The following is a 27,857-nucleotide window of genomic DNA, read 5'->3' as shown; positions in this document are numbered from 1 at the left end:
AAGGGGAAATGTTCAGAAAGCTGCAGGGTGTAACTGGAGCTCCAGCAGGCCAGCAGCATGAAAGAGAAACTCGGAGAGGGTTGTTCACAGAAGTGGGGACTGAAGCATCTAAGACAACTCAGACGCTGTGGAGAGGAAGATTTACCTCGCTTCAGGGGGCCGTTACACCAAGGCGACCGGTAGTGGGCACACCCCGTGCATTGTAAAGTGCTACAAAGTACTTTATACACAAAGACATAGACATCTAGAATGGTGAACTAATCTGCCCAAGGTCATGTGGCAAGTCAGTGACAAAGCATTCCAACCCACTTTTCCTGACTTGTAAGGTCCAGTGTTCTTTGCATAACAGAAATTTCCTGAATTTTTCGACATGTCCACTTCCTGATAGTCAAGATAGGCAAGTAAAAAGCAGAATTTCATTTCCTTAGTTTATTAAAGATGACAATGAAATGTTAGGCTGTGTATGAATTACAGCAAGTAGAAACTCAGTTTGGAACACGAGTTGTACACACACGAACATCTATTTAGACTCTTGCTCCTGTTATGTGAATTCAACAAAAGCTCTAAAGCCTTGGTAGAGTTAATAACAGCCTCATTTAAGTGGAAAACATCTGCCTTCCACTCTTCTGCTATGTCTTGAATCTTGTCTCCACCTTGCAAGCAAACTCTTTTTTCCCTTTATTTATAGAAAAGAACACGTCTTCCCTCCTATTTCTCTCAGAAGGAACTCTCTTCAGTGCATTTGGAGCTTCTCCCCACAACAGCGGGGATTTTCAGATACTAATAAGTTGCAAAGTGCTTTCAAAACACCCCATCCTCTTTCCTCTCTCCCCCTACTCTCAAATAAATAAATAAATGAATGGTATCCGGTGTCAGGGTCACTAAAACAGATATGCAACCTGGAGGGATAGGGTTGGGGAGCTGGAGAAAAAAAAAAAGTGAAAACCCAGGAGCACGAGATTGCTGAGGTCAGCTTTAGAAAGTGTCAGCGTCTTCTGTCCTTTCAACCTGTTACATGAAACACGCACGACAGGACATCTCTCCTCCAGTGTAGCGCCTTGGAGTAAGGAGCTGGATTTTCAATTTAAACCAGAACTGGAAGTAGAGCTCATCATTTTCACAAACACTTTAGTCTGAATCTGAGGCCTAATTCTCAGCGAGACTAGAGTTTCACGTCATTCCGAAGCTCCTTGATGGACCAGGGAGTTTCTAGCCTGCCCTTCAACACTGGGCTGGGCTGGAGGCTTTGGCTTTCCCAGCCCCTCTGCCCCTGCCATGAACTGAAGGGAGAGCAGCCTCAGGGTCTTCCAGCCGGACATGGCCTTCAGATCCCAAGTCTGAGGCAGAGGGACCAGTGCCAGACGTCAGCTTCTTCCCGCTCCCTCCTGTCCCGGGGGAGCCTCAGCTCTGTTACTTTACTGCCCCTACTACTTCCAGTGACACTCCTGGTTGCCTCTGACTCAGACACTCAGCAGCTTCCACCAACCACGTGCAACTTTCTGTTCAGCTTCCCGGGGCAGCGCCGACAGCAGGTTTTTTCCTACTAGCAACCAACTATGGAAAGACAGGCACCCAGGAAGCAGTCAGTCCCAGAACTAAAATGCTGTGGGCTTTAGTTTACAGAGCTGCCAGCCCTTGGAGCTGTGACCCTGACCAGTGCTTTACATACCGGTCAGGAGCTACAGCAACTTAAAGAATGCCACAGACATATACACGGTCCCTTCAAAAACTTTTCCCATCAAAACACACATTAAAAAAGAGTGTGGGTGTGTGTTAAAATTAGTAATAAGGATGGCTGCATATACTACCATCACAAGGCTAAAGAGTTAAGTGCATAATTGGCATAAAGGTTCTTGTTATCATAAGAACACAGGAACATTCATGCTCACAGCCACAAACTATCAAGTCTTTTAACACCACTAATAGCAGGAAGCTTTCACCTCAACTTTGACAAAATAAACTAAGCTAGGAGCTCAGCTGCTGGGGAGGGTCCCAGCCCCACTGCAGGAGGGAAGGGAGAGCATGGAGCTGGGCCAGGCTTCTACTCAGAACTGCAGTGACCTCCTGATAGGACAGAGTGGCAAGAGACTCATGGATGAGATGCTGGATGGGCTTCTGTCCTCACTTTAAGATGGCACCAGGGACTTGTCTGAGCTTGAGAGGTCACACCTGCACCAGAGCTATGTTGACTGAAAGGGACCTTATCACACAAGGGGAGGCCAACAGCTCCTCTGACGGAACAAATGCTCCTTAAACAAGAGTTGTGGCCTCACTTATGCTTGAAATAGTCCTGGTCTAAGTATCAGTTCTGGTCTTTGTGTCAAGTCCCCCAGGGTAGATAAAGAAAGTCAGCCTGTGATATCATCTATGCCTAAAATACAAGAAAGTTATGACTGCCTCTTCGAGGTGTCTGAAGAGTCCAAGGTAGCAGTAACGCTGTTTTTATGGCCTCAGAAGCACCTACATAAGAATGCCCATGGCGCAGTCCCATTCTCTGATGCTTCTCCTCAGGGTCTGACCCTGTTCCAGGACTGGGAGAGAGAAAACTCCACCCTCCTGTTTCAGCAGCAAAGGAGAAGTGAGTTCGCTGAGAAATGCCTGGCTCAGAAGCTCCAGAATTAAAACAAAATAAAACTGGAAATGATTCTTGAGATGCAGCTGAAACCAGATCTGGTCCAAGTGGAGAAGGCCATGGATGTCGGAAGAATTGGGTCTCATTGTTCATTCCCCTAACAGAGGCACTGGAAGCTTCACTTAGGGACCCATGTGTCAGCTCTGATGGAAATGCTTGGTACCTGCAAATTGTCACAACAGACTGGACCCCACCAACCTATATAAGATTGAATACACATGGACATTAGACAGATCATAAAAATTAATAATGATGATAAGTTAAAAAAAAAAAGATAAAACCAAGTGGGGAAAGTCCTTAGGAGGGTGGCTCAGTTCTGCACTATATGTGACCCTCGCCCCTAGAAAGAGCGCTTTCCGTGCTTTCTCAGGTGGTCTCCAGGTCGGTGGCCTCCAGGGCCAAGGCCTCGGTGGGTTCCTCCTCGTAGTCGGACATGTAGGACTCCAGGCTCTGCTTGGCCAACAGCTCCCTCCGGGCCTGCAGCCGCTCACAGCGGGGACAGCTCCCAGACTTGAAACAAGTTTTATGGTAGCATGCTTTACACTCTGTTCAGGTTGGGAAGGGGAGAGAGAAGAGAACAATCTGTGTCATCTCAGGCTGGAAGCAAGTCACTGCCAGGACCCTTCCTATAGCCACGGCTTAGTGTACCTGTGGTGAGACACAGGGAGCTGCTGAACCAAACCCAGCTTCTGTTAACAGGGGCAGCTGACGGGAAATTAATAAGCCCTGGGCTCTGTCCCATGCTGGGCACCAGCTCTCACCTTCACAGATCCGGCACTTGTGGAGCTCAAAGGGGAAGATGATGTCATCTTCATTCTGGCAGAACTCACAGATGAAGCCCTTGGCTTGGCAGAGCTGGGGAGGATACAGACAGGCAGAAAAAGGAGGCAAAGTTCACCAGGAACTGGCCAAGAGGGTGAATACAAGAGGGGTGAGGAGCAAAATATAAACAAGACTTGAGGGGCTCCAAGGGCTTCCCCGGTGGCTCAGTGGTAAAGAATCCACTTGCAGTGCAGGAGACACAGAAGAAACGGGTTCAATCCCTGGGTCGTGAGGGTTCCCTGGAGGAGGGCATGGCAACCCACTCCAGTATTCTTGCTGGGAAAATCCCATGGGGTCTCAAAGAGTTGTATATGACTGGAGCAACTGAGCACACACGTGCGAGGGGCTCCAAAGTGTTCTCCAACCTTCAGGAAAGAGACTGGAGCTGGACTTAGCATGACAGCCAAATTGGGCCCAGGCTGGGTAGTGTCAGACAAAGTTTTAAGATGGAGACAAGAAAGGCACGAGTTTGAGAAACTCCAGCCACAAGAGTGGTTCTCAAAGGAGAGATGACAAGAAGGAAGGAATGGGGCCACAAAGGGCTTCCTAAAGTAACAATTCCAGTGTGGGTAATGATTTTATTTTGAAATGGGAACCACAACCAATTAAGATGAAATGTAAAGGCAAGGACAGTTTTCCAAAATAATATCCAGCCTTGGGCCAGGTTATAGTGAAGTCTTTCCAACTCCCCCTGCTACACAGGAGCTCTACATGTGCCCCATTTTAAGTTCTAATTCTGGGACTGTTGCAGCAACACAGCCTGGACATATTCTAAGACGGGGAATTCTAAAAATGGCATTTCTGCTATGTTGGATAGATCAGGAACAATAATAACTTGCATCTACAGAATATTTAAATTTACACAGTGGTGGTGGTGGTGTAGTAGCTAAGTTGTGTCCGATTCTTGCCACCCCATGGACTGTAGCCCACCAGGCTCCTCTGCCCATGGCATGCTCCAAGCAAGAACACTGGAGTGAATTGCCATTCCCTTTGCCAGAGGATCTTCCTGTGGTGTTTCCTGTGGTCACAGTGACCGAAAATGCTAAGACAAGACCCTGTCCTCTGAGTCTAATCCAGGGTCCTCCTCCCACATCAGGGCAACTCTTTAGTGAAGGCCCACTTAGTCCTGTCCGTTTCCCAGGAGAAATGCCAACACCACATCCTCTTCTAGTTCTAGATTCCTTAGATCTGGGTGATTTAGCTGTTCATCAACCCTGGGGAGAGCAAGCCTGTGCAGTTTCTCTCACAGTGTTAACAGGCCAACTCAACTTCCTGGAATTCAACAGCATGAACCCTGGACCCACGCTCCTCTTCACATCCCTAAGTAAGGGCCCTGCAGCATGCTAGAGCAAGAGTTTCTTACCACACATCGCTCTACATGGGCAGCCCCTGCCCTGGTGAGCTCAGCAAGCTGGGGCCCCAGCTCCCCCTTCCTGGTGGCAGTCAGGTCATTCAGTGAGTACAGGTGGAGATCCTCTGTCAGGTGGCCTGGAACGGTGTCAAAGGCATCCAGAAGCCTGCAGGAAATGAGGGGAAGTGGGCAGAGGCAGAGAATGAATGCTTTGTGTGGCCCATCAGAGAAGGATTTCTATCCAGAAGCTGGTTAGGGATGAGAAGGGTCCTAGAAATAATGAAGGTGGGTAACACCCAGCCCACCCAGGCTACCCCAACCCTCCCTACAACCAGGCATCTGGAGGGTGAAGTGACTTCTATGCCCTTCTGCAGAGTGACTCGCATCAGCTTGCCAAGAGTGGTGGGCTGACCCTGGATGGAATAACCAGAGTACCCCTTCCAGAGAGAAGGATATATAGTTACTGCTGTAGTTCTTGTTTACTATTTCTAGAATTTTCTGCATGATCCCCCTACTCTCCTGCTTTACATAACAAGGGCCAACTGCTGGGACACGTTTCTTCCAGAGACACTGACTGAGCCAGAGGTCTGTGGCTTCCATCAAGACTTACTCTTTGGCCAGTCGGCAGGTCTTGAACATGTTCTTCATGTGACAGAGCTGGATCCGCAGCAGCTGAAGAGAAGGGCATTGTGGGGGTGGGTGGAGGGGTCAGAGGGGGTATGGAGAGGGAAACAATCATCAGAAAGAGACTGCCTTTAAACCCTGCAGGTCTAGAAGGCTTGCATGCAGTAACCAGTGCCAGGCCTTTCTCTATACCTTTAACTCAACAATATGCTTCAAAATGACCCCCACTTAGGGAAGGCCCTTTGCTAGGTCTGCCCAAATCACATACACAGCTGGGAGCCGCTGAAAAATCCAGAATCCAAACTTTTGGCCTGACACCCTCTTCTCTGTTCACTTAATATTTTCAGTGAAGGGGAGAAATCCTGCTTTTGCCATCGAATGCTAACTGTAGAGCTGCCTCGCCAGGTTTGAGACTAGCTAGACACTCTGGAAATGGTAAGAGAAAGTGCATAGAGAGAGCGAGAATGATAAGATGGTTCCAGCTCTGCATGACAACAGAGAGGACTGTGGTGATCTTGGGAAACCGCTAAGAACAGGGGGTAATCTAGGCCGTGACCTTTCCGAGGGTCTCACCCGGACGTGATTGAGCAGCTTGACCTTCCTATAGAGGGCACTGTTGATGTCCTGCACATTGAAGAGAGGGTCGTTCCAGATCTTAATGAGCAGGTCCTTGGAGAAATTGCTGACGTAGTACTTGCTGAAATCCCACTTGCGTAGAACGCGGCTGGGGATAACCGTCTGGGCATTCTCGTGGCAGCACTGACAGAAGTACTTGCCCAAGTACTCACAGTACCGCAGCCGCTTGATGTAATCTGAAAAAACAGAAGGTCAACAGGTCAGAGGCAGCTTTCCCAACTATAAGCTGGTGAGGTAGCCTTGCTGTTCCTTTTGAATTAGAAGGAGGGCTGGTGGGTGGACTCCAACCACCTCTGTCTGAGTTCCCAAAGCCAGGAGAAACCCATACAGTGGGGCCTGTGGTTTCTGTGTCCCAGACTGGAAGCCACTGAGGAAACGAACGCTGCCAAGTTGGGAAGATCCAGTCTCCAAGAACCTGGCTGAGAGTACAGTAAGTCCCCTACATACAAACGAGTTTCATTCTGAGAGCATGATCGTTAAGTCCAGCTTGTTCATAAGCCCAACAAAGTTAGCCAAGGTATCCAACTAACACAATCAGCTATATACTGCTGCTTTTATGCTTGCTCTGGACATCCTGGGCTTGAAGTAAAGACACTGTACTACTGTACTCTATACAGCTGTTGTTGAGTCACTCAGTCACATCCAACTCTTTGTGACCCTATTCACTTAGCCCACCAGGCTCCTCTGTCCATGGGATTTCCCAGGCAAGAATACTGGACCGAGCTGCCATTCCCTTCTCCAGGGGATCTTCCCAACCCAAGGATCAAGGCTGCGTCTCCTGTGTTGGCAGTCAGATTCTTTACTGCTGAGGCAGCAGGGAAACTCACTCTATACAGCACTGAACAGTAAAGCACACAAAAGCACAGCCACTTGTAGAGGATGCACGCCTGTGACAACGTACACCAGACACGTGGACTTCCGTGCTTGGACATGTGAACTTGTGTTCACACCTTTGAAAGTCCACAACTCAAAGGCTTCTATGGAGGGCACTTACTGTACACAATTTTCTCTGGGAATGGGCTTCTAGAAACCATTTCCCTCTGATTACTAGTGTTCTTGCCTGGTCCTACCCCTTCCCTCTTCCAGGCCCCTTCTTTGCCTTTCCCCCGTTCGGTGCTGTTAGCTCCTCTTACTGCCCCTCTGACCAGCTCCCTTGCCCATGTGTGTGAGAGAGTTGAGCCCCTGGAGGGGGCATGAGGGTCAGAGAAGACACTCACCAGGATCAGTCCGGATGCCGCAACCTGCGCAGCGGTAGTTCTGCTTGGCCACGGCGATTTTCCTCCTGAAGGAAGGGGAAGGAAAGGGGCTGCAGATACCAGCTTTATGAGGCCTCTGTGATGTACAGGGTGAGGACACAAACACAGGTCTCCCGGAAGCTGGGAAGGGAGGGGAATTCACCTATTTGTTTTTAAGAGTTGGACAAAACAAGCCTATTGGGAGAGCCCATTCAAAGCAAGGATGGCAAGGTTAGAATTTAGGCCTAGGCAGTGATTCTGCCCAATAATGAGCCACACTTTCTGTACAAATATAAGAAATGACAAATAAAGAGGAGAGAAAAGGAAAGAAAAGCATCCCTCCCTCTTAAGAGGGAGGGGGAAGAAAACAGCTCATAAAACTATTGGGAGGAAGGCAACAGGTTGGGAGACCAGTGATAAACGACCTCTTTTCCAGTTAGCTCTAGGAAAGAATGGGAGGTCTAAGAGTAAAACTTGCAGACAAGAAGGATAATCCTCTCCCTCGGCCTTTTAGAAGCTGTGTGGGAGGTACAGCTACAGGTAGAGAGAAGAGGGTAAGGAGACAGTTCTGACAACCCACAGAGAAAGTATCTGTTTTCCAAAGGGCACAGCCCCTGACAACTCACGTTGGGGCTGGATGAACATTAAAAATTATCTGTGGCCGGGGTGGCGCCCACTCCAGGTTGCCGCGAACGCGGATACGCAGCTTGTAGATGTCAGCATGCTGCCCATCATCTGGGGAGATGGGCAGTGAGTCAGGGATGGGCAGGAGCTGCAGAGTAAAGCACAGGGTGATCTTCCATGGACAGTCTGGGGAATACATTCACTTGACCCTTCTGAACAAAACAGAAACATAATTAATGAAAGACTTCTCAGAAACACCTAAGCAAGGGCTTCATGGAACCTTGGCCTCAAAATAAATAAGGGACCAGGCTATTAGAAGTGAGGACCTTGGGCTTCAAGAATCTAAAGGAATGGAAACAGCACCCCAGTTGGTGGCGCCTCTCGCTAACGCTGTCCCTGAGCCCACCCTGGGCCTCTTGGTGCACCAGGGTGTGTCATGCCTTACTCAACTGTAGAGCAAAGAAGAACCTTTTTTCAGTTCTTTCAGATACTCTTCCAGGGTCTCAAGGTGGTCACAGCTCAGGTGTGCTGCCCCAGGTCTAGTGAGCAGTCGTGTGCGGTAACGACAGGGAAGGAGCTGCCACCTACATGCATAGGCATGTAGGTAGGCATACACATGAGTTAAGTCGCTTCAGTCATGTCTTGGGTCTTTAAGACCCTATGGACTGCAGCCCGCCAGGCTCCTCTGTCCATGGAATTCTCTAGGTAAGAATACTGGAGTGGGTTGCCATGCCCTCCTCCAGGGGATCTTCCTGACCCAGGGATCGAACCTGTGTCTCTTATGTCTTCTTTACTGGCAGGTGGGTTCTTTACCCCTAGTGCCACCCTGGGAAGCCCAAGACAAGCATGCACACACACCTTCATTTATTCATTCCACACATTTGCAGTGAAAGGCTTCTACGAGTCAGGAAGGAAACAAGTACATTCATGCTAAACAGTGGATGTATGACAAAGAAGAACAATATCAGGAAGGCTCACAGCCTCCTGGGGCTGGGCGGTGGGTAGAGAAGTAGAGCTGAAGAACCTACCTTCTGAGGGGCATCGTGCTCTGGAACGAGCCACTCCAGCTCCGAGGCGGCGGGGAGCTGCATCCCCTCAAACTGCTTCAGGAGCCCCATGGCCACTGCCTCAGCAGACGTGGAGTGCAGGAAGCAGTGGGAGCTGAAGTGGAGAGAGTCAAGGGAGGCTGAACAGGGAAGACAGGAGGATAGGAGCCCTCCCTTTAGGACCCGACAACTTACACAGTGATTTCCAGGCTGAGAGAACACTCACAGCCACCCCAGGCCACAAAGCTTTCTTTCTCATCATTTTCAGACTTGTGTGTACAGTGGAAAACACAATGGTCCACACAGAGTTCTAAGACTTGGGCTCAGGTACCATTTACTAGCATTCATGACAATGCTGGTCAAGAATTCTGTGTCAAATCCTTTCTCTAAACTTTTGTTTTTTGGAGGCCATACCACACGGCATGTGGGATCTTAGTTTCCTGGCCAGGGATCAAACCCATGCCCTCTGCATTGGAAGCGTGGAGTCTTAACCACTAGACCTCCAGGGAAGCCCTAAACTTCAATTTCTTTAACTGCAAAATGGGAATGACAACACCTGTTTACAAAGTTGAGAGAGTCAAACTGCTCTGTGGACTCTAAAGACTATTGCTGCTCCCATGTGAGCTTCTATCTCCTCTAGCTGAGTCTACTATGGGGAACCTGTTCAGACAATCTGATTTCATAGTCAGAAATCCTGATCACTGTTCTCTCTTTTAAGACCTCATCTTCTCGGGGTCTCTGATATAATCAGACTTATCAGAGAAGGAATAATCCACATTGAAAGCTTCGCTTCCACCAGAGCCCACCCTGTTTGAACCCACAGTCTTCTCTCTCTTTCCCTGGCTCACCACCACCAGGTAGGCTGGTCACATTAACCTTGCCTCTTTGTGGATTCAGATGGCGCCACTCCATCCATATGCCAAGAACTGGGTTTATTTCTCCACATATCCCAAAGTTGTATTTAAAAAAAAAGAAAACTACTTACAAGGACTGAGAGGAAATGAAGGATTTGCTGTTGGAGGGCGTGCTCCTTCTGATGTCAGAATCTAAATGGAAACAGCAGTTAAGGGGGACAGGAAATAGAAAGGGAGGAGGTAAGGATAATAATGGACACTAGTCCAAGCTACTGCCAGCTAAGCACTCAGGGCGGCAGCAAGGTGCCACATTCTATGCAGGATAAGGAGCAGAGTCCAGGTGAAGGTCTACATACAATTTATAGTTTGACTCTGTTCAGGTCACTCTGTTCTGTTCACCGGGCTGAATTAGTGACATTACACACAGCATAGAGAAGGTCAAAGTGGCTACAAATCCAGGTGGAAACACAAACTCTGACTTGGTTTAAAGCAGTGAAGGAAAAAAATGAAGCATTCTAAAGGCAAGCAGGGACATACTCTGTACCAAGCAGCGACAAATTACTCTAATTTCTCTCTCATCGTCTAAACCTCAAGCCCTCTTAAATGATAAACTCTCAGAAGTAAGAACTCTATCGAATCAGTACCCAGCACAGAATTTAGATCATAGAGGTTACTCATTAAATGTACTTGGAATTGAAACTTTGCTTCTAACATCTGACTGCTATTGGTATCACCCCTGAATGTGAGAAGTCTTCCATGTCTTTAACAAAGTTTCATGGAAAGACTCCCTTCCTTTCTGGTGGCACAGGGAAGAAACGAACTTTCCTATGGCTTGGCAACTCCCTGGAGATGCCTGGTAAACAACATATTTTCATGGAACTATTCAACATGATCTTTATTATAGAACTTGCAAACACAGTCATGGGAAACTATGGCAGACTTTCCAAAGCCTATTTACAGTAAAGAATTTTGAAGAGGGTTTCTAATAATGATATGATTGAATCTCTAGAGATCTCATCTACCCAAATAATTTTAATAGAAAGAAGAAAATATAGCATTCATGTTCAAGAAAGGCAGACAGAGCCTGTTCAAGTCATGGAAATAGGACTATTCTGATAAGTCTCATCCCTCACTTCCTTTGATGCCTCATGAAAAGACCTTTTCCTAATTAAACCTACACAATGACCAATCTACTGCATTTAAGCCCCTAAATAGAGCACCAGGCTTAAATGACATTACTCTGCACTTGGCCATGAGTTGCTCAATTGTTCTTCATGTTTCCTCTGTACACATATATATTTTTATGGATCACTAGATTATAATATCTCCTTGTGAGGAAATGAGATCATGTCTGATTGTTCTGTTTAGCCCCCAAATACTTAATACAGTGCTCTGTATACAAGCATATATTCAAATAGTACTCCTGGCCTTGAGGGCCAGGCTTCAAAGCTATAAGTACAAGAGAGGAAAACTGAAACTTCTCAGCTTTCATATGCTCTTTAAAAGCATAGAAAAACTTAAGACAGCAACAAAATCTTTGACTAGTAAATAATAAATCCTATTTTATTTAAGAAGTTCATGTATATCATATACTCTGAATTTGCACCACCCAAATCCACTTCCCAAGATACTGCTAGTCTGTATTCCATTCTAAATAGTGCTGTATTTCATTCCAAATAAAGCCCAAGAATACTGGAGTGGGTAGCCTATCCCTTCTCCAGAAGATCTTCCCGACCCAGAAATCAAACCAGGGTCTCCTGGATTGCAGGCAGATTCTTTACCAACTGAGCTATCAAGAAAGCCCTCTAAATGGTGCTATTGGAGGGAAAAAAATTCTAGGTAATAGCAGACCTCGATAGACCACTGGGTTTGCAATGCTGATCTGAGTAATACTAAACTGCCTTGGATTGTACATAAGTTTTGCCTTGTCCTTAAAACCCTCAAAGAGCTTTGTATATGATAGGTTTTCAAAAAATATCTCCTAAATAATTGGCTCAAAGCAAAAAGCAAATTTCAGCCTGTTTAGGATAGAAAAGGAAAAAGAAGAGAAAATCTTAGATATTCTTGAGTAAAGAGCTAACAGTTATTACTGAGGGCCAGGCTACTAAAGAAAACATGGCATGCCAGAGAGGAGAGGTGGTGGACAATTCAAAGTTGCTGAAAACCACTGTCTTCATAAAAGCTATTTAGCACTTCTTCATCCTCACATTCTTTGAGAGAAAAAAAGTCTTTGGAAAATAAAGTGAAGTCATACTTTATCCTGTTTCTTCATTTTTACCAGAGGTACAGTAACATCCTAGCTAATCATGAATATTTCCAAGAGTGCAGAAGGTTACACAAGTTTGGAAGTGAGGATGTTACCCCAAGAGTGGAGAGAGAGAGGCAGTGCCTGATACCAAAGGGACATCACACCTGTCTCTCGTCAGCGCCATGAAAGCCTTGCGGATACTAGGCCTCTGCTGTATCCTGCTCACTCTCTAGTCAGTTCAAGCAGACCATTAGCTTAGTGTGGTTGGAACACTAGCTGAAGATCTGGGTAAAAGTAGATCAGGGTCTAAGATAATTAAGGAGTAAAGAGAGAGAAGAAAGCTACTCAACTGAATGAGTTAAATGTACCCCAAATGAGAGCACTTTAGAAAGAAGTCTGAGAAGCTCTCCTTCCAAATGGGAGTTTGGAAGTGAGGATATGAATTATGAAAAATTTTATCAATTATTTAAGGAGAATTGATCAATTCTTTAATGATTTCAAGCGTTTCTGATGTTTAGATAGGATAAAGCTATTATTATGGACTGGGTAAGTTAAATGATATAAAAACAAACAACAAAATAACAACAAGTTATTAGAAGAATTTTTGTATGTCCAGACATGGGCATTGGAATGATCAGGGAAGAACTGGTTAAAATCCTGTACCCTAGTAAAATCTGCATATTTTTAGATAAAACAATCAAGGCACAAGAAGAGAGTCAACTTCAGAACTTACTGGCCAATCTGATGGTGGGTTTCAACCTGTTTTCCCTTCAGCAGATAGGGGGATACCCAACATTCAGAAATCCAACTCTAATGAATTTTCTGCAACTGCTGATTCAAGAGGAAACACTTTAAAATGGAGAACTACAATTACTCTTGTCTTAGAAGGAGAAAAAACATTATTAAAAGAGGGAGGGTAGGGAGGAGCAACCGATTACCTTGAATTGGATATAATTTTTAAACTTGCCAAAAATATAGTTCATGAACTTTCTTCATTATATATTGTGACAATTATCAATTTATTGCCTTTCGGCTCCATATCTGCCCTTCTTTTTGTCTGCTCTGTGATAACGGAGTTGGACTTGAAAACATTCATCTTTTGCCAGCTGGCACACTGTTAAGCTTTTGCCAGCAGAGGGCACTGGAGAAACACTAGAGGAGGAAGGGGATTCTCTCGCTGCTTCTGGTATGCTCCCCTAAGCAGACTCCTATAGTGCAAGCGACTCCCCAGGGTAAGCATGGCCTCAGAAGGCTGTGCAGCAGAGTGCCACTGGTGGTATTTTTCATAAATGGCTTCCCTTGCACCTCCTGGGAAAGCTTCAGAGCAGGTGCTGCAGGCCTGGTACCTCCCATGAACCACTTCCCCTTCCCCCAACACCCCTTGAGTTCTGAGGAACACCACTCCCTGGGGGCAGCCTCCCCCAGCACCCCAGAGAATGGTTTCCTGGTGAGGGCTGTTGGCATGGCAGCTTTCATGAACAACATCACTTGACACTCTCAGGGCAGCTCTGCAGCTTCAGAGAACTTCTCCACCATCCAGTGAGCAAGGAGGCCTGGACCTCAGCCTTGAGGGTATGGCTCTCTTCTACATTCCCTCCCTGTGGCCTCTACTTCGGCCCTAGAGATGGTGACTACTGCTTATATCTGCTATTCCTGTATTCCCTAGAGTTCTCTTTACTCCTTATGAGCCAGTCTCCCATTACTTCAATCCCCCACTAGAGTTAATGATTCTTTATATTAAATTTTCCCTATTCAAATTGTCATGTGGTGTCTGTCTCCTGAATGGACCCTGACTAGGTACATCTACACAGAAGACTGAAATTCTAGAAAAAGGAAGATTAAAGAAGAACTGATGAAGTTGCAGTGGAAAAGGAAGAAGGAAGGAAAAAACGGAACTTCAAAACCTGAAAAACCAAAGAAATTGAGAAAATTGCCTAGGATCAGGAGTCTGTGAAACATATTGTATCAATTTGGCAGATACCATCAGAAGAAACAGATGAAGTTCAAGAAGCCAGACACAAAAGATCACATACTGTATGACTGCATTTATACAAACTGTCCAGAAAAGGCAACTCTATAGAGATAGATTAGTGGTGGACTGGGGCTTGGGGTGCGAATGTAAATTAACTATAAATGGTAAATTAACTATAAATGGGCATGAGAGGGATCTTACTGAGGATGATGGAAATGTTCTAAAACTAGAATACGGTGGTGGCTGACAACTTGGTACATTTACTAAAACTTAGTGAGTTGTATACTTAAAGTGAGTGGATTTTGATATGTAATTATTCCTTAGTAAGATTGTTTTTAAAAAATGGAATAGATGTTATGAATACAAAGCTTTCTATGAATAAGCTTTCTATGATTACAGGTTTATATCCACTTTGCTGCAAGGAAGAAGTAACCTTCAAATTTATTTCCTTCACAAACACTTCTGGCTCCATAAGGTCTACTTGCTGAAATAGGATCTAAGAAAGTGATCATTTTAATCAAAGTATTATAATTATACAGAGTATTTACCATAGATGATGTCTACAGTATGGTGCTTAACTAACCTTCCTTTGATAGAATCCAAAGAGACCCTTCAATAGCATATACTACCCAAGGTGATCAAAAAGAAACCTCTAGACATGATCAGAAAGACTGCTAATGAGAACTATACTGACACTTTTTAGAAAGACTTTTGTACTAGTGATAAACTTGCTTAAAGATCAGAAACAAACAAGAAAGAACAGAAAGCAATAAGGAAACCTAGAGCAGAGAAAAACGAACTGCAAATTATGCTTTCATAATTGGGAATCTGTGTGTAGAAAGTTAAATCACTACTTTGGAGACACTTGCTTTCCCACCAAGCCCTCAAAATATGTGGGATGGTGAGTCACAAGAAAAAGTAGTATTTTAGTTGAAAAATATTTCATATTCTTGGTTTATAAAAAATACTTTAAAGCACCCAAAATGGGGGAAGAAAGAATGCTAGGAAGACCAAATAAAAGTATGCTTTCTGGCTAAAGCAGATTGAATATGCTCTAATTAAGAAGTAGCTGACAGTCAGTAAATGCACATGCAAAGGACTTTGGTTGTGAACATATCAGAAACCACTTTTTTTGTTTGATTTTTGGTTCTTTTGTCACCCGGCATGTGGGGTCCTAGTTCCCCAACCAGGGATTGAAACCATGTGAAATCTTAACCACTTGACCACCAGGGAAGTCCCAGAAACCAGTTTAAAAGTGAGTTAGGGGAATTCCCTGGCAGTCCAGTGGTTAGGACTCAGAATTTTCACTGCCAGGGCTTAAGTGCAATCCCTGTCAGGTAACTAAGATGCCATAAGCCACAAGGCGTGGCCAAAAAAAAAAACAAAAACAAAAAGTGACTTAGGATTGTTACTTCTCAAGTAAGACTATGTTAGAATAAATTATAACAGTTTAGAAGTAAAAGGTACCTAATTACTTTTATTTCTCTAAATCTTAATTTAATCTTATACATATGATTATTTCAAACTCAAGTGGCTGACAATATTAAACTGCTAATTAAAAATTAATAAAATAATTAACTGTTAATTAAATTAATAAAAGCCCGAATTTTGTTGTTTGTGTGTTTTAAAGCCACTTTGAACAGACAAGTGCTACTTGTTTTCGGTTAACCCCATCTACAGAAAGTCTACTTGTTTGGATCATAAGGCAGTTACTAAGACCAAACATTTGCAGCAATAAGTCCTAATTGTAAACAAAGTACCAGAAGAGGTAGATTTCTGAAAGCTGGCTCTGCAAATTCAAAACTCTGAAGACTGGCAGCTTCTTCTATACCATTCTATCTGACTTTTGCTGTCTAAATGTGTGTCAGTAACTTAGCTCTAGGTTTGAATTATAATTTCTTCACCTGACCACTTCTTTCTACACTGTCCATTACCTCCATCAGCCACAATGACCTTTAATCTAAAAGAATCTCTATAGAGAAGGATCAACAAGGACAATCTCAGAGAGGAGGACTGTTGGAGTCATATGAGGAAGAAGAAAAGGGACAAATGAACTTATTTATAAAACAGAAACAGAATCACAGATGTAGAAAACAAACTTATGGTAACTGGGAGGAAAGGGGTAGAGGGATTACCTGGGAGGTTGAGACTGACATATATACAGTACTATATATAAAACAGATAACTAATAAGGCCCTATTGCGCAGCACAGGGAACTCAGTATTTTGTAATAACCTACATGGGAAAACAATCTAAAAAAGAGTGGCTATTGTATATGTATAGCTGATTCACTCTGCTGTACAGCAGAAACTAACACAATGCTTTTAAATCAACTATACTCCAATAAAAGAGAAGGCAATGGCATCCCACTCCAGTCTTCTTGCCTGGAAAATCCCATGGGTGGAGGAGCCTGCTAGGCTGCAGTCCATGGGGTCACTAAGAGTTGGACATTGAGTGACTTCACTTTCACTTTTCACTTTCATACATTGGAGAAGGAAATGGCAACCCACTCCAGTGTTCTTGCCTGGAGAATCTCAGGGATGGGGGAGCCTGGTGGGCTGTTGTCTATGGGGTCGCATATACGACTGAAGTGACTTAGCAACAGTAGCAGCATACTCCAATAAAAATTAAAGAAAAAGAAAAGAAGTGAATCATTCCTGGTTGGCTTAAGTTCAGTTTTCCCCAGACAGTTCTCTATACCTTTTGGTTCTCATAACACTGACAAGTCACAGGTATGTACAAAAGCCAGTGCAAACATTCACAAACATGCATGTATGAGCATACCCACGCTTCTAACACAGGCTACCTGAAAACAGCAAGGCCACTGACACTGAGAGTCCATTCTTTGACATGTGAGTCAGGTTAGATCCTTCACTACCATCTGTATAATAATGATTATAAAAGGGGGCCCTTTAGTATTCAGATAGGAAGTAAATCGATGAGAATGACAGTTCTGTACCACATGTTCCTGGAATCAGGACTTGACTTTTGCTCCAAATGCTAGCTGACACTGTTTTTAGAAATCTATATCCACAGTTAGGCTATATATATATATATATGTATGTATGTATGTATATATATATATGTATGTATGTATGTATATATATAAATTGTTATATATTTTGTTGTTATATACTATTAACATATATTATATATATATTATATATACACACATTGGTCTCTGTTCAGTTTCTGGCATAGAGCTCTTAGAAACTTTGAAATTTCCTAAGTGATAAGAATGTCTATTATTCATGAGCCCTTTTCCATTAAATCTGAGTTTAAGTTAATCAGATGACTCATGGGGCCACCCAGACAACTTCAGGAAGGTGCTGGTTGCCAGAAGAAAAAGGTAATTAGAAGATTAGAACTTTTAGCCCCACCTCAGGATCTCAGTCACCAATGGCCAATGACTTAATCAGTCATGCTTGCTTAATGAACCTTGATAATGATGAGGTTTGGGAGAGCTTTGGGACACTTTGGGACCTTGCCCTGTGAACGTCCTCTTCATGTGACTACTCATTTGTATCCTTTATAATAAACTATAATTATAGAGTGCTTCCCCGAGTTGTTTGAGTCATTCTACTGAATTATCAAAACTGAGTGGGGAGTTGTAGGAACCCTTGGGTTTGCAGTTGGTCACAGAGAAGTACAGGCAGCCTGGTGACCCTACTGGTAGCTAGCATCTAAAGATGGAGCCGTCCCATGGGATTGAACCCTAGATCTGTGGGCCCTGTGCTAACTCCAGGAGTTAGTGTCACAACTGAAACGTAGGCCATTCAGTTGGTGTACAGAGAACTGGAGAATTGTTGGAAAACCACATACCAAAAAAAAGTTTTAAGTGACTATCTATTATTGTTGTAAAGAGAAATCAGAGGCATTAAGGAGAACAAAGAAGGAAGACTTCCCAAAGACCTGGAAAAATATATGTAAAAACTGTATTTCTAAATGGGGAAGAAACCCAGCTACCACATCTGGAGCTGAATGGGTTCTCAAAATTGGTATAAACAGGAAGTCACAGCCTCATGCAACAAAAGATCTATTCATCATCATGTTACAATGGAGATCTACAGACACAATTCACCTCTATAAGAAAATTACTCTTGGTTCCAGTCATAGGCAGAGAAGGCAATGGCACTCCACTCCAGTACTCCTGCCTGGAAAATCCCATGGACGGAGGAGCTAGAAGGCTGCAGTCCATGGGGAGGGTGAGAGCTTATGTCCCTGAACTGTTTGGTTTTCTGTTTGTTCATTTGTTGGTTGCACTGATAGGAAGATGAAAAAATTTATGATTTTCAGTATGGATTAACCCACTAATCATGGGTCAATCTGATTTAACACAACTGCCTTTCCAGATAAGAGCCCTCCCCCTTCTCTAAGCAGAAGCTCATAAGAATCTGTGATTCTGCTATGCAAATTAGCGTGACCAGGACAGAAAATAAAGCTCTACTTTGAAAAAAAAAAACAACTTGACATTTTCCCTCCATTTTGCTTTTTCCCTGCCAGGGGCTCTTTTTTCCCTTTTCTCTTATGATTATAATAAAGCTCCTTTTAAATACTTCAAAACAATTTCATTTGTATTATGGGGCACAAGAGAATAGGATTCTAATTTCACGTAGGTGTGGGCCAGCTTTGGACTGCTAGGAGGAGGAATTAGAGCAAGAGTCTGAGATAAAGGTGCAATTGAGGAAGAAACTCCAGGGTGACATCAACAGCCAGCCCACTCCACTGGAACAGTTTCTTTCAGTGTTCTTTTCTGCTTCAATGTTAAATAGGTTTTGTGTTTTTAATAAGAGAAGTTATCCCTACAACAGCTGACAACATTCCATAATGAACCATACTGAAGACTCCCTATTTAGAGAAAGCTTCTCGGTCTATGATTCCAAATTGAAAGAGTTAATGAAAGCTCCCTTGAAAAGTGTTAAATCATACCTTGGATTTCAAATTCATCAACCTCATCATCGGCAGAGCCAGAGTCAGAGAACTGTGCTGAATCACGTGAACTGAACTGGGAGCTGCTGGAAGTGAGCCGAAAGCCTGTTAACGTTAAAAAAAAAAAACAAAAAAAACACAGTAATGAACAGGACAGAAAGAGGCATCTGACACTTTCTAGGGTCACAGCAAAAGCAAACTGGTAGGACTTCAATAGAAAAGTAAACAGAAGCTTGACTGGCAGTTATGCTGGGGAAATGGAAACCAGCTCTTGTTTCCCTTTCTTGTTTGATCTCCTTAAAAGTTTCACATAAGCAGGAAATACTGCTCTCTGGGAAGGAAAACTGCAACCAGTGGCCTCAGTTCTCCTCATATCAGAAACCTATTTTTTGGAAGCTATGTCTGAGGTAGAACGTAGATGAATTTCAGGACTCTGGTCTAGTAGAAACAAAAAAAAAATCAGAACAACACAGAAAATCTTTCTGACAGCAGAGGAACCCTTGGCTTGGGTGTAACATCTCATATGAACATATAAAGACAGCAAAGGAAGCCCACGAGGTACCACGTCTTATCCAGAAGCCCTGAAGGGGAAGGAACAGGCATTCACAGCCTCACTCACTTCCATGCTCCATCTCCTGGTACCCGGGGAGCAGGTTCTTGGTGCGGATCTGCTGGCGACGAAGGCGGATCTTCTGCTTCAGTTCCTGGATCTCCCTGTCACTGTCCTCCTCCCCTTCCTCCTCTTCTAGGCACTGGCTCAGCATGTTGCACTTCATCAGCTCGATGGCAGCGATCAAGGACTCTGATATACTGAAGTGGGCATTCTCCTGGGGAAGGAGAGCGCCAACAAGGGGACACCTCAGGGACTGGTCTCGTGGAAAGGAATTTCCAAGATGTCTACTGCTTTCACTCGAAACACCCAGGGGAAATGCACACTGCCACTGGAGAGAAAGCTGATGGCTGGAAAATCTGTTCCAGGTTCTCTCTGCTCTTGTATCTGGCCATGCCCAGCCTTCCTGTCCCACTTTTCACATAAAAATATGACAGAGAAGTCAAGTTTTTCCTAAACTGGCAGGCAGGTTCCTTACCAACAGTAGCACCTGGGAAGCCCATAAAATGCTACAGGGACATTTTATTTATTACATATCTGAGCCTTAGAACAAAATAGAGAAGCTGATTTCAGGGACAGTCTTTATCTAAGGTTCCAGGGTCAAGGTCATGTGACTAAAATTCAATGTTTCTCTGCCCAAGGGAGCTTTTAAGGCAAGATCAGTAGTATTTTTGGACTCAGTGAGGAGCATAAGCTCCCTGAAGAGTTATCCAAGGACAGAACTTGTTGAGCTTATCTTTATGGTGACTTCTCTGTATTGTAGTTTACACACGTGTTATTGCTATGCACCCAAAACCTGTTTAGGACAAATGGCACCATACCCCTCTGGCTGGATCTCCCTGCTGCTGCTGCTAAGTCACTTCAGTCGTGTCCGACTCTATGTGACCTCATAGACGGCAGCCCACCAGGCTCCTCTGTCCCTGGGATTCTCCAGGCAAGAACACTGGAGTGGGTTGCTATTTCCTTCTCCAATGCATGAAAGTGAAACGTGAAAGTGAAGTTGCTCAGTCGTGTCCCACTTTTAGCGACTCCATGGACTGCAGCCTACCAGGCTCCTCTGTCCATGGGATTTTCCAGGCAAGAGTACTGGAGTGGGGTGCCATTGCCTTCATGGGCTTTTCAGTGGCTCCTTAGTGTCCTCACCTTTTCCAGGTCTGCACAGCTGCCGAAGTCTTGCTCAGACAGGTAGCTGATAAGGGACTGTCCTTCTGATGGTCTTCGGAACATGCCTTCTCCTGAACATAGGTACTGACTGCCCTCTGTGGGAAAATGGAATGTGGATGTCAAAAGCCCTGGCTTTGAAAAGCAAATCTTTACAGCCAAGCTTCTTTGAGAGATTTGATTATTTTAATGCTAAAGATGCTCAGAAGTCTTTCCCAATAATAGGTTAGAAAGATGTCTACCTTCTAAAGGAGTTTCTCTAAATCTCAGAATCCCAAAGCACTAAGTGCCTAGGTTACAGAATGGTGGAATAAATGGAGAGAGCCTGGAGACCACCCTTTGGCCACCTAAATTTAAAGATGACTTACGCATCCTCCTACCCACAAAAAAACAAAAAAAACCTGTGCTGTGAATCAGACAAGGAAACAAATATCTTCTTCTTATGGATAATTTCAATGCGGAGTTTATCTTCTGGTCATTAGGCTCAAACACTCAAAGGCCTCTTTTCAAGGTCTCTCTCATCCACTCAGAGAGCCACTGTAGCTGGCTCACCAGACATTCACGGTGGTAGCACCCACAGCATAAGACGGTGGGACTCCTACAGCAGAGAGGAGCAAGAAAAAATGGTGGGGCCGTGTGATTTCTAGCACAGGGGTTGAAAATGATGAAGGGGAGGGTGAGACTGTATGGTGTGCACCCTCCACAGAGCTAAGATGAGCCACACAGCTCAGAGTGTGGCAGGCACGGGGGGAGCAGAGCAAAGACACGACTGCAGCCTGGCCTTCCTAGTGCTCACTTACCATACTCCATGTACAGAGAGCTGGGTGTGCTGACTTCACTGCTTTGACCAGAGTAGGACAAGGGGCCTCTCAACTTCGACTTATCACTGCAGGATTCTAGTGTCAGTGGCCACCAGGGAGCAAAAACACACATACGAGGTGAGCAACACATATATTCCCAACCTTGGAGTTTCAATATCTAACAGCTCCCATTCCCCACGCCCTCCCGGACAGGAGAGAGGGGGCACACCAACAGGACACAATCCAAGAATGCAGAACACATGGAGGAAGGGAGGTGGGAAGTCAGTGTATTCTAAGGAGAAAAGAGAGAAAGCAAGACCCGGAAGGCAGCAACACAAAGGCGAAAAAGAAATCAACATGGATTCATGATCGGTTCTCTCCTCTTCCATCTTCAAGTGTTTCAGGAGTATCAGCCAATTTCTGCCCTCTTGATAAACCAGTTTAGAAAACAGTCCTCACAAACACATTGCAGCTTTTCTGATCCCTTGACACTAGACTTTAGAACAATATCAGAAGGGTTAAAGTCACTAAAAAAAATACTAGGATATGGCCTCTCTTGAGCCTGAAATATAAATTTGTCATACTTATAAATTTAACCTATTTTTGAACTGGCAGAACAACAAAATAACACCCAGCAATATCCTTAAAAGAGCATCAGAACAATGCTAGAGAAGCCAAGGATGATGGCCCTGTAACCAAGGGGCTCAGCCCCAGGGCTGTGGACTCAGCCTTCCTGGAGAAGGAAGGGAGGGGTTTCAAAAGAAGGTTGCAAGGTAGGAACTGTCTGCGTAGAAGTTTTCAAGGAACGTTGAGGGCTGAAAGGGGAGGAACAGCAGCAGGCACAGTTTGCAGGAAATGGAAACGGATCTTCTCCAAAGGGAAACACAAAATTTCCCAGCGCCACAGAAGGACGAGCAGGCAGAAAAGCAGGTGGGTGCCTGAGAAATGAGCAGGACGCACTGGGAGAATGAATCACTGAGCAGCATCCGACCCATTTCCCTGACAGATGGTGCCGATTTGTCAACTGCTCCTGTCACAAAAAAATGCTCCTACATGGTAAGCAATAACTCCGTGCTCCCCTGGTGGCCCTGGCAGCGGGCTCTGCTCCTTACTACACACCAGCAGTCACCGTGATGTCACGGTGAGAAATCATGACTCAGACACAACCTCTGAGGTCCCTGGTCAAACTCAGTGCACAACACACACTCCAATACCAGCACCCTGTTCATTTACCAGGAAAACCCTAGCACAGAGGGAAGGATGATGCGTGCGAGAAGCTGCATATGAAAAGGCTGTCCAGCTTTGCTCACTGACCTCACTACCTCCTGATGCTGCCCATTCGACTGATCAGCTCTAATTCTCAGAACTTCCTCATACTGACTTGAAATCTGTCATCTCACAGTTTCTCATCTCCTTAAGGGCAATGCTCTTCTAAACAAAAGTCCTGCAGGCTTGTCTCTCTTTAACCTCGTTGCCATGCTAACATACCCACTGTCTTCAGCCATTCATCATTTTCAGTACACCCTAACCACTCTGCTTTGCAGGCACATTCCAGCATCAGTATCTCCATGCATTATGTACCCAGAATGGAACACACGTGCAGTTTGAATACCACTGTGAAAACCAAAGACACAGACTTAAGTCACTAGAAAAATCTTGTGTGATGGCTGGAATGAAGGGGTAGGGCTGGGGGAGGTGGAATTTACAGGGGAAGGAAGACAGATAAAAAGGAAACAGGGGACTCCAGGCGAGGCAAAAACATGCACTCACATCCAAGACCACAGAAAGAGGAGAAAACGTATTCTGGTGTTAATTCAAGGAAAATAAAGTAATTCATAATAAGTACTCAGTTATGAGAAAAATTCTGCCATTGATTCATCATGATGTCTTAACAAATAGCAGGCCTCAGTTTCACCTCTAGGCAATACAGGATTGACAAGTATGAATTTTACCTCCAAAAAGCTGCTGAGAGAAGGAACGAGGCATTTGGAAGTCATAAGCAGAAAACATATCACATAAAATATTGGTATCATTTTACGACCAGGTCCAAGGATCACAACAGGACCAGACTAGCCAGGCTTGATTGACACCAGAATGGAAAAGGAAGTTCTTCACTAAGCAAGATGGTCACAGAGGAGCAAAAGGAGGCAGGGGGCGGTGGACAGAAAGGAGGAGGACTGGCTCCCAAACCTGCAATGGGATCTTCAACTATAATGGTGATATTCCTGGGGCCTCCTGTATGTAGACAGACAGGTACAGAGGAGAGTCCAGAAAATGAGAACAGAGAGTGAGAAAAAGAGTGTCTTTTTATCCAGCAAAGGTGGGGGTGTAACTCCTGAGAGGGAAACCTAGTACAGACGGAGGGATGACACGTATGAGAAGCTGCACAGGACCCATACTCCCTCAGACCCTCCTGCTTAGGTTTTCTCTGGCTCCCTTTTCCAATGCAGGTTACTGTGGTTTCTGGAATCCACATGGATTCAAGAATGGGGAGAGGGGAGTTTTACATGCTCAAAGGCCAGCAACCTGGAGTACAGCAGACACCACATCTGCCCCATGAGATGTGAAGTAAGGGTCTAACCTATGCACTGTTCACATCTAAGAAACCTCATGGGAAGACAGACTTTGAATTGGAGGTTTCTTGGTTTCTGAACCAGTTCCAATGACCCAACCCACATTCTTGAGGGGAAAACAGAGGCAAAAGTTTGCAATTCAGAAGTTTCAGATGAGGGCCTTAGCTCTCACCTATTAGAAATTATAAACAGAAATCAACAGCAGCTCTAGTTGTAAAGAATATCTTCCTTTTATGCTCTTAATTTTTTCTGCTTTATTTTGATACTATAATCCAAAGCTTTTCCACCCAGAACTGGATTTGAGCACAAAGGTCCATGTTCCACTTGCTTTTATGGACATGTTCTTACAAATGAAACCCAACCAAAGACCGCCAGACACCAACAACCTAGGAAAGATGATGGCAGGGAAACAGCAAACGCAGTGACACCCACCTTGGCCGTGCGTGGGGTGCTCTCTGCTAGCAGCTGGTGTTTGTGTGAGGGTGGTCCCAGTAGCCAAGGCCTCCTTACCCGACTGCCTTTCAGCCTGAATTACTGATGCAGCGGTCAGCCCACCTATTTGTTTACTAGGTCCCATCACCTGACACTCACTACATCTCTAGTGTTAATCAGGGAATCCTAGTATCAGTTTGCCTCTCTCTTATTGTTATTATATTCTGACCAAACTTCTCAGGGAAGGAATTTAACAGGATTATTTTTAAAGCTCATTAGTACTTCCCCTCTGTCTGAGAGACACATTTAAAACTTAGACTATGATTAGTCACACTATCCTCTGATGCTAAAGAATTATGAAAGAATCCAAGAAAACACTTACTATTTAGCAATGTATAAATGAACAAACCTAAGTATCCTCAGAGAGATTCTGGATTTAGATATCCACATTATATTACGAACTTCTCTTTTTCACTATAAGCAGGACACTCTTCATATCTTCAGAAACATAACTTCTCTTCCTGCCATTTGAAGACCCTTAAGAACAAATCCCCCTTCCACCGGTAATTCCGGAGGCCACCTTACTGACATGTGGTTGGTGGTTATCATTACCTGGGGCTCCTCTGGAGGCAATGTTGGTGTCCGAATGGGAGCGAGTATGGCTCTTCTTTGTTCCTCCGGTAACAGTGAGCGTTTGCCCCTCTGAGAAGCTAGATCTGCGAAGGACACTGGACAACTGGCTCTGCCTACCTCCCTCCTGGTCCCCTAGAGAAGAAGCAGCAGAGTCTGGCTTCTGAGAGCTGCTGGAGGAGAACAAGTTGGAGCTGCTGCTCTCGGTATTGCTGCTGTGACTCTGACAGCTGGTGGTCCGGCCCCGGGGGTCCTGGTTGCCAATGGCCAGGTACTCAGGCCCCTCGCTGGCATCACTTGGGGAGTCATTCTGGCTGCTGACCCAGGATGCTTCCAAGGGGCTGGTCAGAGTGCTGGAGCTCATCTCATTGGGGGTCGAGGGGGAGTCCTTGGCTAATGCAGTGACTGGAAGCAGAGGGTCTAGGACGGTTTGATCCTCTGCTGCTGAGACATGCCCTCTGCTTTCTTGAGGTTTTCGGGGCGGGCCAGAGAGTGAAAAGGAAGTAGATCTTCTTTCTAGGATATGAAAAGAAAGGGAAGGGAAAGGTGAGCTGGGAGCTTTTGAGCTGGTATGTATGAAGGGCTTCTCCACAGCTAAGGACTGAACTCCCTAAATGGGGGTGCCCAGGACATATGATGTCACCTCAAAAAAGGGTAAGTCATTCAAAGTAAGTAAAAATTTACTGAGAAGCAGCTAAGCGAAAAGCATGAGCTCTTGAGACAGTGGCTTCTTTGCTTACAGTATGCATTCCCCATCTATAAAATGAGCAATAATAATAACACCTACCTCGTAGGACTGTTTTGAGGATTAAATGAGATAATATACACAGACTGACGACAACAGAGCCTGACATGTGGCGGGTACTGAAGGAATGTTAGCTATCATTACTGAAATGCCTTCTTGGCGATGTGGATTAGAAACCCAGCGGAAACTAAAACATCTCTTTCCTCTGTTACTTTAATGATTCTACTGCATTATCTTAGGCTAGCTGCTATATTCCTCTTTAAGACTTCCATACTGAAAAAAAAAAAAAAAAAGACTTCCATACTGAGACATAAAGTGTGACAAACTGCACCGACCAAGGCTCTACTATAGCCAGTGGGTGACCAACCACTATGTCCTCTGTTTTCCAAGACTGAGGATACATGCCTTCACAATCCCTCACTGCCCCCATACCTAAGCTGTGGTGCGGGATATGGTGGAGACTGGAGAAGGACCCAAAGTAGGAATGCTGAGCACTGTTGGTTGAAGGGGTAGATGCGGAACCAGGCAGAGCTGTCAGGCTGTGGCTCTTTGTCACCAGGAGTGGGCTCTCATGCTTTCTGGCAAACTATGGGAAAAAAAAAAAAAGTGTCAGAATCAAGGATAGTGGCGCTCAGAGGAAGAGGACAGTATTATAGAAACACTGGCAGAAACTGGCCTTTGGCAGTAGGTTTAAACTGCAGCCAGGGCCTGTAGAGACAGCATAGGTACCCTCTACCACAGCACACAACTTTGAAAGCTCAAAGTCTTGGCAAACATCACGGCTTCTGCAGCTGGAATTCTAGGTGATCAGACCAGGAATGCTTTATCGTGAAGGCAATACAGCAAAGGGCTTAAGTCTATGCACGAGGAGTCAGAATTCAGATACACTGGAGCTCAAAGCCAGGCCCAATTACAAGTTATTTAGTCCAAACTTTGGGCAAATGATTTACCTACTCTGTCCCTCAGTGGCCTCCTTTATAAAATGAGATTAATGTCTACTTTACAGAGTTGTGAGGATTAAACAAGATGACGCATGTATTGTGCATAGCACCATGACTGGCATGCAGAGAATATTCAATAGGTGGCAAGCAAGAATCAAAATTTTAAAACCAGGAGAGATAGGGGATCCCTCCACAAGAGAAAGAGGGCTTGTGATTCCATTCTAGCCAAGGCACTGATATTAGTGATGGGATGAGTGACCTAGAGAATGAAAAATAAGCAACACAAAATAACAAAATTTCCTTGGAAAAAATGATCCTGCCTAACATTAGGCTGCAATACAGCTGATGCTCTGTCTACAGTCAGCTTGATTCACAATCATCCCTCTGCCATTTTCTCAAGCCTGCCCTTCAGGAGGTGCTTACTCAAACTAAAGATATTTTAAGGATTGGAAAAAAAAAAAAGACAACTCCCTCCTCAAATAGACCTAAGCTTATTTATAAATAGGCTTTTCACTTCAACAGATACTTACTGGTACCTCCTCTTCTTTTCTAAGTTTTCTGTTTGTTTTTAATGAGAGCTTTTCAGCTCATAATTGCCTAAGTGAAGTAGTTTGCTACACAGGGTTACATCACGGTGAGGTCTAGGAGGCCAGAAGACAGACACAGATAATTCTCTGCCCCCTTTACCATAGAAGCATCGATCTGAGCCAGCAGGCGAGGGTTGTTCTGTTCCACTGCTTCCAGGCATTGGAGCATGGCTGTGACGTGGGCATCACTTAGCAGGAAAGCAGTATCTGGGGAGAGAAAACTACGGCAGTGACGGAGCCCCGTAGGGAGAACTTCAGCCTCCCTATATGGCCCTGGGAGAAGGTCAGGGAAGGAGAGAGGGAAAAGGCAAAGATAAGGAGAATCATATCACTGTGGATAAGGGACAGATAAAGTACAGAAGAGGCTAAGTCATGTGCAGTATAGCTAAGAGGCCATGACAAGAG

The 27,857-nt window shown here is 44.7% G+C and overlaps 1 protein-coding gene across 10 annotated transcripts in view; it reads right to left on the bottom strand.

Moving 5' to 3' along the window:
- Positions 1-414: 414 nt before the first annotated feature.
- Positions 415-27,857, bottom strand: part of RUBCN (rubicon autophagy regulator) — a 63,556-nt gene continuing 36,113 nt past the window's right edge. For 2 of the 10 annotated variants that reach the window (XM_060418976.1, XM_027956823.2), the window contains exons 5-22: positions 27,553-27,659; positions 26,357-26,510; positions 25,162-25,695; positions 23,735-23,779; positions 21,545-21,640; positions 20,727-20,842; positions 19,593-19,800; positions 18,974-19,078; positions 16,851-16,925; positions 9,956-10,016; positions 8,953-9,085; positions 7,927-8,072; positions 7,283-7,347; positions 6,003-6,241; positions 5,416-5,477; positions 4,818-4,971; positions 3,394-3,487; positions 415-3,177 (exon numbers count right to left, since the gene is read on the bottom strand). In XM_060418976.1, the coding sequence (XP_060274959.1) occupies positions 2,999-3,177; positions 3,394-3,487; positions 4,818-4,971; positions 5,416-5,477; positions 6,003-6,241; positions 7,283-7,347; positions 7,927-8,072; positions 8,953-9,085; positions 9,956-10,016; positions 16,851-16,925; positions 18,974-19,078; positions 19,593-19,800; positions 20,727-20,842; positions 21,545-21,640; positions 23,735-23,779; positions 25,162-25,695; positions 26,357-26,510; positions 27,553-27,659 (2,573 nt within the window). In that variant the 3' untranslated portion in view covers positions 415-2,998. The remainder of the gene's footprint in view (positions 3,178-3,393; positions 3,488-4,817; positions 4,972-5,415; positions 5,478-6,002; positions 6,242-7,282; positions 7,348-7,926; positions 8,073-8,952; positions 9,086-9,955; positions 10,017-16,850; positions 16,926-18,973; positions 19,079-19,592; positions 19,801-20,726; positions 20,843-21,544; positions 21,641-23,734; positions 23,780-25,161; positions 25,696-26,356; positions 26,511-27,552; positions 27,660-27,857) is intronic. The other 8 variants (XM_027956817.2, XM_027956801.2, XM_060418977.1 and 5 more) reach the window with 5 other exon arrangements.

The sequence above is a fragment of the Ovis aries genome, chromosome 1 (assembly GCF_016772045.2).
Source record: "Ovis aries strain OAR_USU_Benz2616 breed Rambouillet chromosome 1, ARS-UI_Ramb_v3.0, whole genome shotgun sequence".
Lineage (NCBI taxonomy): Eukaryota > Metazoa > Chordata > Mammalia > Artiodactyla > Bovidae > Ovis > Ovis aries.
This window is presented reverse-complemented; position numbering and strand designations above follow the sequence as displayed.